This window comes from Mastomys coucha, unplaced genomic scaffold (genome assembly GCF_008632895.1).
Source record: "Mastomys coucha isolate ucsf_1 unplaced genomic scaffold, UCSF_Mcou_1 pScaffold13, whole genome shotgun sequence".
Classification (NCBI taxonomy): Eukaryota; Metazoa; Chordata; class Mammalia; order Rodentia; family Muridae; genus Mastomys; species Mastomys coucha.
The window spans coordinates 52,997,162-53,013,488 of NW_022196895.1; the positions used below are offsets into that span (position 1 = coordinate 52,997,162).

At 42.7% G+C, this 16,327-nt stretch overlaps 1 protein-coding gene across 1 annotated transcript in view; it reads left to right on the forward strand.

Annotated features, from left to right (window-relative positions):
• Positions 1-16,327, forward strand: part of Megf10 (multiple EGF like domains 10) — a 161,469-nt gene that overhangs the window by 96,035 nt on the left and 49,107 nt on the right. Inside the window, exons 6-9 of the mRNA XM_031365731.1 lie at positions 2,748-2,994; positions 4,822-4,942; positions 8,532-8,668; positions 14,803-15,015. Of these exons, the coding sequence (XP_031221591.1) occupies positions 2,748-2,994; positions 4,822-4,942; positions 8,532-8,668; positions 14,803-15,015 (718 nt within the window). The remainder of the gene's footprint in view (positions 1-2,747; positions 2,995-4,821; positions 4,943-8,531; positions 8,669-14,802; positions 15,016-16,327) is intronic.

The following is a 16,327-nucleotide window of genomic DNA, read 5'->3' on the forward strand; positions in this document are numbered from 1 at the left end:
AGCTAGTGCCTGCCTGCTTGCTTTTCTGAAAAAAATGTTGCCTGGGATATAGGAAGGCTCATGGAGAGAAGAGATTGGTCTTGTTTCCTCAGTACCTACCTCTTGTTCATATTGCCACCCTCGTAGCTTTACAAACCACATTCTGTGATGAGCCTGTGTTTAGCCCAACTCTTATTATATGTCCCAGTGGAAAATAGGCCCTACAATAATTCATCATAGCATTTAAAAATATTTTAAAATACAACCTTGGTATCTTATCAAAGTAATTTTATAAGATAAAATTGCCTTTTATGTCTGTCAGCTCACTTTCCTTTGAGCGTGACAGGAGACAGGTGTTTAACCTGAGGCTCCCACAACTTGAGGAAGCTATGAAAACTCTGGAGAGAGTCTAGCAAAGGAGAAAATACCAAGTCCTGGAGAACTGAGTATTTGATATGAGTATTTGAGCTGCAACGTGTAGTTCACTAACGAATGGGGTCAAGAGGTTTAGTCAGGAAAGGGCTTGTGGTGCAAGCATGAGGGCCCGAGTTCAGATTCCAAGTCCCACGCAAGAAGACAGATGTGGTGATGAATGCCTATATTCCTAAGGCCATGTCACAAAGGTAGAGGATCTGAGGGCTCACTGGCCAGTCAGTCTAATCAATCCCTGAGCTTCAGGTTCAGTGAGAGATCCTGTCTCAACAAAACAAAACACAAACCAAAAACAAACTAAGGTATCAAAATGAAGAAGATACCCACATCAGCTTCTGACCCCCACATACAGATATGTGCGCCACGCCCCACAAAACACAGAGCAGAGTTAATGAATGTTGCCTTCATGTATCAGAGATAAGATTATTTGTAACAGGTTAGGAATCAACTAGGCTGTTTTGGGATTAAAGCAGAAGAAATGGATTTTTGAAAGGAATGGTGGATTTTTCTAGGGGAGAATTAAGATTTCCCTCACTACTGATGATTATGAGACAGGGAACAAGTAACATAGGACCACGTACCTTATTTCAGAAGACTTTAAAAAACAGGATGCCTGCCTCCACCTAAGATAAGGCACTGTGTATGTACAATTTTAAAATAGCCCGGCTTTCTTTTAAGACTAAAACTTAACAATTTTAAAATTTCAGAGTCCTAAGCTACAAGCAACAACAACAACAACAAAAGAACAGATATGAATAATAACTAGGTCTGGATCTCATTTTAGAGTTAGCACCTAATCTTATTTTGCGAAAGAAGATTGTGCGTGCTCGTAGGTAATTGCTTTCCTCATCTGCTTTAAGTTCAATAATTCTCGCTCATTGTTTTTAATTCTGTTAAAGTGTGTTTATTAAAATACTAATGAGACCAAAGCCGTGCTGATTAGAAATGGAATTATTCATTTAAACCTTTTGCTGTTACGAAATCCATGGTAGATTATGCTGTCGGAAGACAGAGCCTATGCGTCTGGTGAGTTGTTCGCCACGTGGTCAGAACTGTTGTTTTCAAAAATATTATTCCAGGTCTGTTGAACTTAGAGTTATTCCTAAAAGCAATTCGCCCTAAGAGTTCTCCCTGGTGACAGTTGTGGTATCTAATAATAAATGAAAACAGTTGGGGGACCTGAACCAAGCAAGGTGTGTTTGTGTCCCTCTTGGGTTTCCAGATGGTTGGCTTGGGGCTGTGTCCCTCTACTGACCTGCAGTCCTGCTCACTGACGTCTACCGAACAGCCACCCTTATTATTCAAACCTGCACACATAAGACATCCTTCAGTTTCTACTTCTTCCTTTTGTTTTGTATGGTTGCTTGTGCCTGTGATCTTTTGTCTTGTTGTCTGTTTTCAGTTCTAGGTTGGATGTACTTTTTAAATAGGCTACACCTTTTATTCCACCTTTCTCTTCGGGAGGTCCCTGGGCTTACCGAGTGACAAAAATTTGAACTGTTTGTATCTTTGCAAACCCAGACTGCAGAAGAGCCAGACAGATCTTTAATGGCCTGCCTTCTGGTCCCTGCTTCCATTCCCTGTCACGTGGTGGGTGCAGGCAGCTCCTACTGATCTGACCAGTTAGTCGCTCTTCTTCCTGTTCTGTATCTTTGCTTTTCCTTCTCAGTCCTTCGCTGCCCTTTTGCTCACACCAAGGATGGCTCCATCTTTCCTTGCTTAAAATCCTTCAACTGCAGCTCCTTGCACAATAGATGGCGTCCATCTGTACAAACTACTCATCCTCATTCCCCACCCCTGCCCCCCAGCCTCTTTTCTCCTGAGGTTCCCTTTGTGTCTCTCACTGGCTCATTCATTACCATGGCTGCATCAAACGCCACATTCAAGGATTAGAGAACAGGAAGATTGAGGCTGGAGCTGGAGAAGAATATGGTAATGCGTAAGCAGTGGAGTGGAGCCTTGGATAGTACCCTGAGCACCAGTGTGCACAGTGGAGCTGTTGATGCTGGAGCCTGGATGCTCAGTTTAAGGATGAAGATGAGGCTGGGGATGTAGCATGGGCACAGTGCTTACCTGGCATTGGGAAAGCTGAGTTCAATCCCCATCTGGTGTGGTGGCTCCCATCTGAAATCTCAGTAACTCCTGAGGTGGAGGTAGGAGGATCAGATGTTCAAGGACATCCTCTGCTACATAGTTTGGGGCTACCCCAGGAGATGAGAAACTTTATCTTAAAAAAAAAATGTGGTAATGTCATGAAGAAATCTTACTGTTCTCACCAAGGGGAACAGAGTGAAGAAAGGCCCAGACCCATCCTCACATTCTTTTTCTCTTCCTAGCTTGTGACGGTGATCACTGGGGGCCTCATTGCAGCAGCCGGTGTCAATGCAAAAACAGAGCTTTGTGTAACCCCATCACCGGGGCTTGCCACTGCACTGCGGGCTACCGGGGATGGCGCTGCGAGGACCGTTGTGAACAGGGTACCTACGGTAACGACTGTCACCAAAGATGCCAGTGTCAGAATGGAGCAACCTGTGATCACATCACTGGGGAATGCCGTTGTTCACCTGGGTACACTGGAGCCTTGTAAGTTGGTGTGCTGTGGAGTCGCACCGCAGATACTGCATGCCTTGACTTGCGTTGCTTCCTCAATCGCCACTGTTGGGTTCAGGGTACAAGCGCCTCACAGATGTGGGGGACGAGCTGTGGTGGCCACTAGGGCCCCCTGCTGCTTGACTTTTGAATGCTAGAGCTCAGCCAAGATGTTATGTGAATGAGGGTATTTGAGGGTTACTGTGGCAGGCATGGATATTGAAAATGTCCCACAATTCCATCACTGTCTAGGAATAGTTAATAGTGGTCCAGGTGGCTCTGCCCTTGTGGTAATTAACTGGATATTTCCGGGTGGATCCAGAGCCTGAGAAAAAAGACTGAAAAAGTCAAGAATGTAAAAGGTCATCAGAGTCATTGGTGCTCATGGTCACATATATGTCATTATAAACATAAAAATGCACATATCACATCTACTAGGAAGTATTGCAGATGTTTATAATGAAAGTATTAGTGTATAATAAAATAATACTTATTAATAGTAACTTCTTATTCTTACTATTATTATTATCATTATTATTAGAGAACTCTGAAGTAATTCCTTAATCTCCATGACTTCATTTTGAGAAGGGCATTCTTTGGCTTGCTCCTGTTAACAGAGTTTTTAAAATTCGAAATTTGGCCAAAAAAAAAAGAGTAAGAAATAGAAAAATCTTCTTCCCTTACTGAGAAAATTATTCTCTTAAATCACAGAGCTAATAGTTGTGGAAATGTAGCTGATTAGGTAAATATGTCCTGCTGACAGTGCTAATGTCCGTAAAGTAGAGCTAAAGAAACAAAACAAAACAGAAACAAAGAACTCACTAACCTAGAAAGCCCCGGTTTTCAGAAGAATAGATTAGTGTCTCAAATTGCTTAATTGCTAATATCACTAATATAGGTTTTCATCAAGGTCAACGTTACACAGGGCTGCAGGAAGCTGGGAGGAATTTAATCAGAGCAAAACCAAGGTGGTTTAGTGGGGAAGGTCGAAGGGCAGTGGGGTTAAAGGATTGAGGGCTTCTCATTCAAAAGAAGAGGATGCTGAAAGCTGATTGTGATAGTGGGAGCATGTGACCATTTAGATCCTCTTTCATGTTATACACATGAACAAACTTCCAAAAGAAGGCAGCTTGCACTCCAGCTCAAGAGCTTTGTAAGCCATCCAGGAAAAGTGCATGTTTCTCCCTGGAGTTCTAGAACAGGAGAGCTCTCTCTGCCCTTGGAAGTTCCCTGGGATGGATGGTGGGATTTCATGCAGTGCAAGCCTAAGGGGCTGAGTTTGGACCTCTAGCACCCACATAAAAAGCCGGGTGTGGGTCTTTGGTGCCTGTAACCCTGGTGCTGGGAATCAAGGGAGGGAAGAAGAGACAGAGGATCCCTGGGGCTTGCTGGAAACCATCTAAGCTATAATCAGTAAGCTCCAAGTTCAGTGAGAGACCCTGTCTAAGGGAATAGGGTGGAGACTGGCAGAGGACACCTACATCTTCCCCTGGCCTCTACATTCATGCATATGGGCAAACACACACACACACACACACACACACACACACACACACACACACACACACACACACACGTGTGTGTGTGTGTGTGTGTGTGTGTGTGTGCAGGGAGAGAGCTCAAACCAAAACAAGGACCCAAGGACCCAATGGTCCATCAGGACACTTCCATCCACTCTCATTAGTGCTCTGATTAAATTAATAATTACTGAATGGGAAAAGGTGGTATATTTTACAGTTCTGGATGATATTATATCTGTGAATTTGAGGATCCTGTACCTGGATAAATAGCAGTATCTTTTGTTTCACTTATGTCCCTCAGCTGTGAGGATCTTTGTCCTCCTGGCAAACATGGCCCACAGTGTGAGCAGAGATGTCCCTGCCAAAATGGAGGCGTGTGCCACCATGTCACTGGAGAGTGCTCTTGCCCTTCTGGCTGGATGGTAAGTGTCCCTTCCACCCCCAAGAATTACATACTCCAGGACACAAAAGAGAATATCATATGGAGATGTTACCACAAAGCCAAGTAGCAGCGGGGTCTGTGACTCCCACTCTGGGAAGACACAGCCATTTCCCGTCCTCAGTCCGGAGAAGCCAGGAGGGAGCTTCATCCTGTACTTGTCTGTAGAGTGTATTAAGAGCTCTCATGGAAACAATAATGACCATGTACTGTGCATTTCCCCCAAAGGAGGAAAGAAGCACTTATCTAATCTCACAAATGACAACAACCGACAAACACTGAAATTATTTAATAGCTGTCTTCCCAATTGTATCCATAGATTACCACTGTCTATGATGATGTCCTTCTGAACGGGATGTGTCACATGAAAATATTAGGCTGTCCTATAAATCTGAAGAGTCAGTCATGCAGTTCAAGAATTGTAGAACTTTCCAGACAATGTAAGAATAAGCCACCCTCAACGAAGCTTCCCAGACTTTGAGTATAATGCTTTTTCTTTCTGTAGTAATTCTATAGGCCTACTGCTATGTGGGATACACAGCGTGAAAGCATTCCTGATTGTCCATGTGAAGCCAGGAAACAGAATTAGTTCTCATCCTTCTGAATTCGTTTATGTGCATTTTCTTTAAGAAAGAAGTGCAGTGCCTTACAAGAGCAATCATTACCATATCTGTCCAGGAACTCTTCCTGCACAGCCAGCTTCTAGTGACTTTTGACTGTCAGGTCCACTAGGACTCTTCTGTTCTTCCCCTGCTCTGTTTCTCCAGAGCTTTGACTCATGTCATTGCCCATCTCTCTGTCATTAGTCTTTTGTTGCTCTCTGCCTCTTCAGTGACCATCTCTCCCACTTCTCTCACTGAAGGGCTCTTCCTACGCCATTTCTTCTACAGAAACTTCTCTCAGACCTATCGCTTTAGCAGTCATTGGCTGCTTTCCTGGGGTCTTTATCTTACCTTCTCTGAGCCCAGATGTGATTTGTAACTACCCTGTTAGTTTCTCCAACCTTGGTAGCCTGTAGTCACGATGTCACCAAATGTCTAGGCTTCATTTCAGCCATACTTTCTACAGGCGAATGGGGAGAATAGAATTTACCTGAATTACTCTTTGTTGGAAGCAAAGACCATAGGTGTGGGCCTTAAGATGTAAGGGAGAGTTTTATCAAGACAACTGGGGCTTATGTACAATGAATTAGTCAGACCAATGATGAAAGTTTGGCCAAAGTCTGATTTTTTTTAAGCAAAGTGTAGGAGCTAGGTAAGGAATGGAGTTAGAGGGTGCAGCCTTTTGCCGAGGGCCAGCGGGTTGTAGGAAGCTGTGGAAGGATCATGGAAGTGTTTTTTTAGCAGGCCCAGCAGAGCAAATGTTAGGAAAGTAAACCTAGTATATATATATATATATACCTCAGCCCTTTGGATCTGAGTGCAAGTCAACATTTCTTAGAAACCCGAGTAGAAGTGTCAGATTATCTTTGAATCCTTCTCTCAGCTCGTGTATTTAGCCTTCTGCTAATACTAGGCCTTGCTGGCTCCTTGACAAGGGAACACGCTGGCTACAGAGGCAGTGTCCAGGGAGGTCCAAGATCTCCGGGTGAGGAACTGCAGGTATTTTACTGCTAGGGCCTTCAAGCTGCCTCATCTTGAGGTGGCAGTGTTTCCTTGATACCTGGAAGTTATGGTGTGGGAAAGTTGCAGCCGCAGCCCAGAACTATGAGTTCAGGAGGCAGACGGATGAGTCCATTCAGTGGGACCCCAGAATTTGCCCTCAGCCACTTCCTCTAGGCCACAACAGATGTTTCTTAATAGAAGCTTTCAGTCTTTTTTTTCCTCTGTGGATAACTGAACTCCCAACATAAATTTCTCCTTTACGACATATTGTTGTATTGTTGTGTTAGGTGTCTCCAAAGGTGAACTGGCCTTCCTATCACACACACACACACACACACACACACACACACACACACACACACCCTCACCATGTATATCAGCCAATAGCACCATCATCATCTTTCAGCTGCTTGCTCATTCTAGGCTTTATTCAAATCCAACATTTCAATAGCATCCCTGGACATTACGAAGGACCACTATGGGTTGTTAGAATTAGACCCTGAGAAAGTGAGCATTTGCACCAGACCCCCACCACATACCAAACCTCGGTCAGCTGTCCGCTGGCCCTTGGTTGATCATTCCTTCATCAATGTTATTATATTCGGTCAAGTGCAGTGGCATGCACTAGCGCAGAGGGACTCGAGCTATTTTTATGTCTGCTCTCCTCATCACCTGTGACCAAACCAAGCAAAGGTCACTTATCTTTGGCTCTCAAGGTTTAGCACAGTGCCTGGCATTGCAGATGACTTTCCGTTAAACACTAACCTGAACCATCATCTCTTAAACGCGTTGATGGTTCCAAGAGCCTGTGGAAGAATCTTTCCTGTTTGTGGATAGCTTAGAAACCACCAGAGGGGACTTAATTAGCTCACCAACTGCCTTTGTGGGTAGCCAGTAGTTAGAGAAAATGTATTTCTTACGCTATCCAGAATAAACATTTAGCAAACCATCTGGTGTTCTAGCTAGGCTCCAATTTCAGAGTACACACAGTCTGTCCGCTTTGAAAGAGAGAGGATAATGAAAAAACATTAGGGAAATCCCATTATGTTATGTTGTTTGTGCTAATTATGACTCCAATAAATATTCTATTGATTATAACTCCAATAAATCAGAGTTCCTAGGCCCAAGTTACATAGTAAAGTAGAAAACAGTGGGTGTTTTTCATGGATAGACTGAGAACTTGGGGCCGTGCCTTACTTTCACAGGCCCAGAAGTGGACTACATATGACTATGCTTGCTAAGGATAGCTCCTAGGGCAAGAAGAAGTGTCCTAGTGACTTGTTGGGGCTTTCTCCTCAGGAAATAAGTTTACTTCAGAAGTGCTTATTGGACCTGAGAATTGGAAAATACGTCTTTTCTTCTGAAATAGAAGTTTCTGAAATAAATCCCTGTAGAAGTCCTTCTTAGGCAATGTTATTGCTAATTCAAGTATACAGAGTTTTAATCTTATGCCATATTAATATTGTATCATAATTATAATATTATACCATTTGAAGAAAAGAACCTAGTGGTAGTATTTAGCTCTAGGGGAGCATTCAGATGCTCTGTGTGCACCAGAGGTTGCTACTTATGCAGGGGATGCTCAGTGAGCATTGCTGACTTATGGCGCATGTAAAGCTCAGGGAAGAATACTTAGGAGAGCTTATGGATTGCTTAGGTTGCATTGATAATTTTATGAAACTTTAACTTAAGGTTCATTTTTTAATATGAAAATTTCTTAGGATCACTTTTCTGGTGTCTTTGAATGTATCTTGAGGTATAGTCTCATTGAGTCAATGGGTCAGTTTGAAATCTCTCACATTTCAAAGATGGTGAACATTTTTGTGTTCTGAAGTGCCCTTCATCTAATTGTCTCACAGCCCTGTCCCCAGATCCCTCCCTCCCTTTCTGCTGTCCCTGTTTTCTCTCTCTGCCTTCCCTGGTGCTGGCTGATGGCCCATCTAATTTTCTAAGTCTCTTTGAATTCAGGGCACAGTGTGTGGTCAGCCCTGCCCTGAGGGTCGCTTTGGAAAGAACTGTTCCCAAGAATGCCAGTGCCACAACGGAGGAACGTGCGACGCTGCCACAGGCCAGTGTCACTGCAGCCCAGGATACACAGGGGAGCGGTAAGGACACACTCATGTTTCTCTGACTACTCATAATGAATACGATTTTAATTACTCCAATTAGAAGGAAAGTTTGGAGAGTCCAGGGAGCACGCTCAGTACCCTGTGCCTGTAACTACGATCTAATACTTCAGAAGCATCCATACAGTCTAAAAGTGTTTGAAAGCCTCTATCCTCACGGAATGTATGCAAACCGAGTCACAGAACAATAATAGTGAAGTTGAGGAAATCAGAGAGACACTAGAAAAAAAGACAATAAAACTTCAGCCGGTCAGAACCCATGACGAACGTGTCTTTCTGAAATGTTGAGTACTTAGGACATACACTTAACAATTTCAATATTTTTAGATAGATTTGAGATGTGACATATGAGGAAAGGGATGCAGCGACTGACAGGTTGATTTTCAAATGGAGCATGCACTCACGGTCTTATATAAAGTATAGCTTCCTCTTCGTTGCCCAGAATATCCTTAAGAATGTTAGTCACTGGGGATGGAGAGATGGCTCCGTGATTAAGTGCATACTGCCTTTGCAGAGAACCTGAATGCAGTTTCTAGTGTCCATGTCAGGTGGCTCACAAACACCAGTAACCCTTGTACTTCTGGCCTCTGCAGGAGCTTACACTCAAGACTTTATATCACACACCGGCACATGTGAACACACATTAATAACAATAATAATAATAATAATAATAATAATAATAATAATAATAATAATAATAACAACAACAGCTGGACAGTGGTGGTGCATGCCTTTAACTCCAGCACTTGGGAGGCAGAGGCAGGCAGATTTCTGAGTTCAAGGCCAGCCTGGTCTACGGACTGGACAGCCAGGGCTATACAGAGACAGAGAAACCCTGTCTCGAAAAAAAAAAAACCCATCATCATCATCATCATCATCATCATCATCATCTAAATAAAAGAATAGTCATTGTATTTATTATACTGTGTGGAGGTGACGGCATCAGTTCTGTGGGAGAACTTAGAGATCAGTGAGTCGTGTGAAGCAGAAGCAAATGAGTGATTTTGCTCTGTCCGTGTTCCTGAAGCTCTTCCATGCATGGTTGGCCACTTCCTGTATTAGAGGGCAAACTGTTACCTCGGTAGCTCTTCTTGCCCTGCCTCTTCAACTTTGTTCTGGTCCTAGGAGACTGGACAGTTAAGTTCATTGCCTATGGTGTGGAGTCAGAGCACAGTGACCCGAGAGGCAGACAGGCGGACAGCATAACAACAAAGAGCCCACGTTCTCGAAATGCTTGGGCATGACACTTTCCTCCAGCTTGTGATAAGATTCAGTAAACTGAAGGTCTTGGAGCTTATCCACAAAGCCTTTGTGACTGAGTGTTGTGCAGGAACCGTGCAAACACTAGCAATTGTGCGTTTGGCTAATGTCTAGGGACATTATATAATTACACACTACTGTATTTTAATGATGTATATAAACTAAAACAGCCTTTTTACCCTAGTGTGTGTTTTTTTATCTCCTAATTTCTACTTTAATTTTATGGCTCTCGATTAAATTCTATAAGCGTCTTCACCTCTCTAGGCAGTGTCTGTATATACTTATTAAATGCATTTTCTAAGCATTTTGTAATTAGAAATTATCTTTGTTTCTACCTGGGTACTTTCTAGATAGAGGAAAACTTGCTTTCAAATATTTGCTTCATAAGTTAATCCTCACTTTACCAATTTTTAAATTAATTTAAATGTTTTAAGCAAAGACTGGAGTTGTTTGGTTTTGCAATGATAGTATCCGCCACTAGAGATCGTTGGTTTCAAAATATTTCTAATGATAGATCATTTCCTTATTTTACTTATTTGAAGCTCTGAGTGCTGCTGACCAATAGGAGGTCAATGTGGGAATTCTTCCTTGTACTGCTTTATTGCAAACGGCTTTGAGTAATTGTATATCTGCTGTTTCCAAGTTCCTTCGCTACCCAGTGTCTCTTTTCCAGTCCTTCCTTTTGTTAAGGTCTTCTGTTAGAAGTGTCTGCTTAAATTAATTAAAAGCCATTTTGTTGTTTTTTTTTTTTTTTTTTTTTTTTTTTTTTTTTATGGAGGAGGCAACTGGCCATCAGCGTTTCTTTAGGAGTGGTGGTGTGCTACCCAGATGTTGGGGCTCACCACTACTAGCACTGCAGAAAACCTGACTGTAACAGCCATCCATTCTTTTTTTTTTTTTTAAGATTTTATTTATTATATGTATACAATGTAGCTGTCTTCAGACTCTCCAGAAGAAGAAGTCAGACCTCTCCTTACAGATGGTTGTGAGCCACCATGTGGTTGCTGGGATTTGAACTCAGAACCTTTGGAAGAGCAGTCAGTGCTCTTAACCACTGAGCCATCTCTCCAGCCCCCATTTTGTTGTTTATTAATACAACTATATCATTTCCTTTTACTGTTTTGATGTATGAATTAGACACCTTGGTTATTCATTTTACAATGTAGGGTTGGGCTACCCCATGTGACTTTGTGATCCACAGCCTAGCTCCAAGCTGTGCTTACACATTTACGTTACAGAAAACAGGGTCGGAAGAGGAGAGGAACAAAGCCAACCAGGATCTAAAGCAGTGTTTTATATAATGTTTTAGGCTCTAGAGAGTTTGAGTTTAAAAGCGACACAGAAACATCACACCTACAAGGCCAGTGAGCACGTGCTTAGTGAAGTTGGAACACGGGGGAAGAGAAGAGCAGCCAATTTTCAAGTAAATTTTTGAAATTTAAGGAAGGGAAAAAATGAGGTGGGATGGGAGAGTTGTTCTACGCAAGCTTTTGTGGAGCGTTGGTAATGCCCTGTGGTTACTGTTTTCCGTTTTTGTTCTTGCCTCTGTTTTAAGTTATTAACATATGCAGAAAGCACATTTGTCTCTGTAAAAGAAGACAGGGAGTGGCTGTGGGCAATTTGTGGCAGGAGGTGGGGAGGAGATGCCAGGGTCAGAATCATTGGTATCCCTTCACTTGTCTTGAGACGTCAGTGTGCCTGGAGTGATTAGGAGGGAATGCTCCACAGTGGTTGCTACCACAGGCAGCTGCCAGCAAATACACCCAGGATGTGGGGCCGACACCCCACCACAGGGAAACAAGTGGTGAGCCCTGCAGGCTGGCGGGATGACACAGCAGATGACAAATAAGAGGCTTTGAGGTCTGTGGAAAGGCCCAAAGGACACTGTGGTAAGGAGATGCAATCCAGTGAAGTTGGCAAGAATGAGGAGAAGATGGACTGAGACCCTCACAAAGCCCTGCTTGAAGATGCTTTGGAGGGTGCTAATGGTGTGTCACCGATCACTCTGTGGCTCTTTGATGATAAGACACGACCCATGCCTATAAAGAGTGCTCAATGAGTATTCACAACTCAGTAAGGGACTCTGCCTCAGTGAACCCCAAGACAGCCCTGCCAGACCTGTGTTCTGCGTGATTCTGAAAGTGAAGAAAAGCTCAGATACAAGCAAAAAGTCAGGAACTGCAGCTCATGGTTGGGGGAATGCAGCGCTGGTCTTCAATGCTGGGGCCACTCTGTCTCTACGGCTGTGGAAATGTTGGCTCTTTTCCCATTCCTATTGGCCTTCCCCCAGGACAGCAGCTCCAGATGTTACAAAGGCAGGCTGCTGACCCTGGAGTCCAGGTCTGATGGAAGAGTGTGAGCCTTACACACTTAATCATGATTCCACTCAGCTATTCTGGTCACTCTGGGAAGTGACATGCTCCGAAGAACGAGAAGGAGCTGCCACCCTGACTTCATCCCCAAGTTCATAGTGTGATTGATACACAGTAGGGATCAGAGTGATTATTGGTGTAAGGATGTGCCTGGTTAATTAGTGTTTTGTCAGGTTTTGTCTACCTAATGGTCATCCTTTTCCCTTACTCCAAAACACTATTAGAAAGTTCTTTCTTCTTTTCTTTTTAATAGAAATAGTCTTCTTTAAAAAAAAAAAAAAAAGCAATAGTTTAATAAAATTGTTTGTACTTTTCTTTTCTGCTTATTACCCTCTGTTATTTCTCTGCCATCTTTCTTAAGAAAGACGTATTACCGATTCCTGAGGTAGCCCTTCTTATTTTTCTTGTGGTACCTTAACAGCAACTTTAATGGTTTGAAAGGGAAATGATGATCGTAAGCTAGAGACCAACCCGAAAGTCATAGCTACTCCGAGCTATGTTTATGTTCATTTAAATAGAAAATGCTCTGTATACACAGAATCATCACACTATAGCTTGTACATGTGTACAGTTAACAGTGATTTAAAACCAGGGAAAAGACTAGAAAGGCACTTTAGCTCCGCCCCTTGCTTGAGTTTCCCAGGTGTACTTCCCATGACTGACAGGAAGGTGTTGCAGCACTGACAAAGAGAACCTGTTGCCATAGCTACGGCTTAGAAGGCAAACCCAAGTGAATTCGTTTTGCATTTATACTAGAAACTACTAGATCTCTAATTAGAGGCTAGAAAGATAAATACAGGTTAGGACCGGCTATTATACATTTTGCTTTCCAAGAGAAAGAAAATACTGTTGCCAAGTCACAATGAGTCCGACAAATTAGTTCCCTGTGACGGGGCAACGCAACTTTCCTAGACGTCCAACATGCACCGCCTCCAACAGCCTTTACATAGTGCTTAAACCACTTTAAAACTGTGCAGATAGCCCAAGATCCAGCCTTTTCCTGATTAACACGGTTAACACATATGTATTCACTGTGTGTGTTGGGGGTAGGGTGGCGCAGAACAACTTGAGGAAGTCCGGTCCCTCAATCACGTGACTTGTGGGCTCGAATTCAAGCTATTAGTTTTCTTTTCTCACCGAATCATCCCACCAACCCAAAGTGTAACATTTGTTGTTTGTTTGTTTGTTTAAAAGTTTATGGAAGAGGGTGAGGAACTGGTCATTTTTTTTTTTTAATCTCTTTTTCCACTGGCTTGAGTTGTAAGACTTACTGCGAAGCTGTCTTGCCAGCCTTTACTAAAAAGCCTGGATCAGGTGAATCACTGCACCTCACAAAGTCTTTCTCTAAATTGAGAACAAATCAGATGACTTGGTTTATAAAAGCATCTTGAAGGTTAAAACTATGGCATTTATTTCAGAAAAGCGCTAATGTCTGAAGAATAGCTATAGTCATCTACATGTAGCTCTAAAGTCTACAGTTGAATTCTTTTGAAGAATTCATTTAACTGCTCCAGAATTTCTCCTGTGGTTAAGCACTTAGTGGCAGCGGGCTGACAAGTGCAATGGGAAAGTTCTAGAAGCAGTGAAACCTGCTTTTAGGAGCCCCCCCTTGCTTTTCCCCATCAAACTTAGTGCATACTAGAGCCAGCATCAACCAGCAAAATGTCAGTAGGTTCCCAAGCCTTCCCCTCTACATTTAGAATCCCAATACCGACGCTCACCACACCCTATCCTTAGAATTGTGTCCAGCCTGGTAGGAAGGCTGTTTCTCTTGGAACTGCTTCTGTGCCATTGCTCCTAAGCATGTCTTGCTGCTTGCATGGTTCAGATCTGGAAAACGCAATACTGACCTACATGTTTTTTTTTTTAAGAAAAGGAAAAATCAGAGTCTGGCATGACCGGAAAGCCACATGGGAAGTGTCTGCTGAGACAGTGTCCCCTACTGTGGTGTGTGTGTGCTCTGCTAAATGAGACTGTATTTCTGTCTTCTTGGCCGGATGCTCCCAGTCACCTCACCCCTCCAAAAAGAGATTTGGCTGGCCCCGTTAACTATTCATGCTTTCCATGGAGTAGCTAGGATGCCTTTCATTCCTCCAGGAATCAGCTTCCCACCTCAGCCAGCTTACCAAAGCATCTCTCCCCTCTGGGCCATTTCTTCTTTGTTAAAAAGATTCTAAGGTAAAATTTTTTCCCTTGCCATTTGGCAGTCCTTCACAACAGAGGGCAATATTCTACTTCCTCGAAAACTTTGTTAGAAAACTCCAAGCTTTCTTAAACTGGGGTAAAGGACATCTGAGTTTGGAAGCTCAAAATTCCTCTAGTTTTGTATTTAGTTCTCACTGCTACAGAGTGATATATCTCATTATTTTGTTTTTTTTTTAACCTATAATAGAATAAATATGAATACTATAGGTTCACAAAGCACTTCAATTTATGCAGTTAGGCCCCTTTGAACCAACTGTTGGACTCTTGTTTGAATAGGTGTCAGGACGAATGTCCTGTTGGGACCTATGGAGTTCGCTGTGCTGAGACCTGCAGGTGTGTCAACGGAGGGAAGTGTTATCATGTGAGTGGCACATGCCTGTGTGAAGCAGGCTTTTCAGGTGAACTTTGCGAGGCACGCCTGTGTCCTGAGGGGCTTTATGGCATCAAGTGTGACAAGCGGTGCCCCTGCCACCTGGACAACACTCACAGGTGAGTGCCAGCTGCCTCTGGAAAAAAACATTTTCTATTAAAGTTTTCAGTTTATCAACTGAAAGCCCATGTCCAAAGGGCTAAGGTTATTGGTTGTGGTTAGATATTAAGTTATTTTATCTATCGATGGGGACTGGTAAAAATGATTTTTCTTTTGAGATTAACAGACCTTTTCCCTAAAAGAAGGCTTGTGTGACGTTCCCTTAGAAGCAGAGATAGCATGGAGAGATGGGTTAACCCAAGTTCAGGATGTGAAAACTTCATGCTCACTGAGCATCGTTTGCTTGACAGCACATCTGTAGAAGAAGGAAAGGCTACAGAAAGGAAATGGGAGGGTTTGTGAAAGCGCTTCACATGTGGCTGTCACATGTGGAATTGCTTTCAGAACTGATTGCTCTGACCAAAAGAAAAATAAAAAACCTCACAGGGGTCTTTCAGCTTAAAAAGCTCTCCAAAAATTTGGGAACAGGAAGCTATAATCCTGCCCACCCTACTGTGCTTGTCTGTCCCTGAACAATATCTTCCCACCTATTCTTTTCTTTGCCCTCCTCCAAAGACCAGATACATAGGACTTAGAATTCCCAGCCCAGTTGCAGACTTCTGGAAAAGATACATTTGGCAAAAGGCTAGTACAGTATACAATAGCTCAGATGTTAGCAGAAAGAATCTTGTTTGCATTCAGTGCAGATGGTAGTACATTTATACTTAGCCATATCAAATCCACAAGAGCTATAGAGACATAGAGGTATGCAGTTGTTCTATTCTTTAAGACATTTCTAAGAACAGAAGAAAAATGTACTTTGTATTGTATTGATGTGTGTGTGTGTGTGTGTAAAATATACTGTCCACATGATTCAAGTATAACTTTGCCATGATCAACTTTGGGTCTCCTTCATTGGAACATATTGTTTCCTCTTACATGAAACATTTGAATATTTAGGTGATACACTCCTGCCAAGATTTACTTTTCAGCTTTCGGATAAATAAGGGGCTGGCACAGTTAAACACAAACCATGAGTTTGGCTTCCTTTATTAAAATAAGGTAAGGCTTACATAGCCTCGTCACCAGTGGACTGTATTGTTGCATATTGAAACAGATGAAATCTAATAATGCAGCAAACCTAAGAAAAGAAGAAAGCAAAAGAAGACCTTTGTTCTGAGGGAAATTAGAGAACCATGGTGACCTGGCTTTTGGTGATTTTAGATGCAGGGGGAGAGTGATTTTATTTTCTTTATCACAAGACTCCAATGCTTTTGATAGAGGTCCCATCAGACTAATGCATGCCTGGCTAACAAAGTAGATAAGATTGTT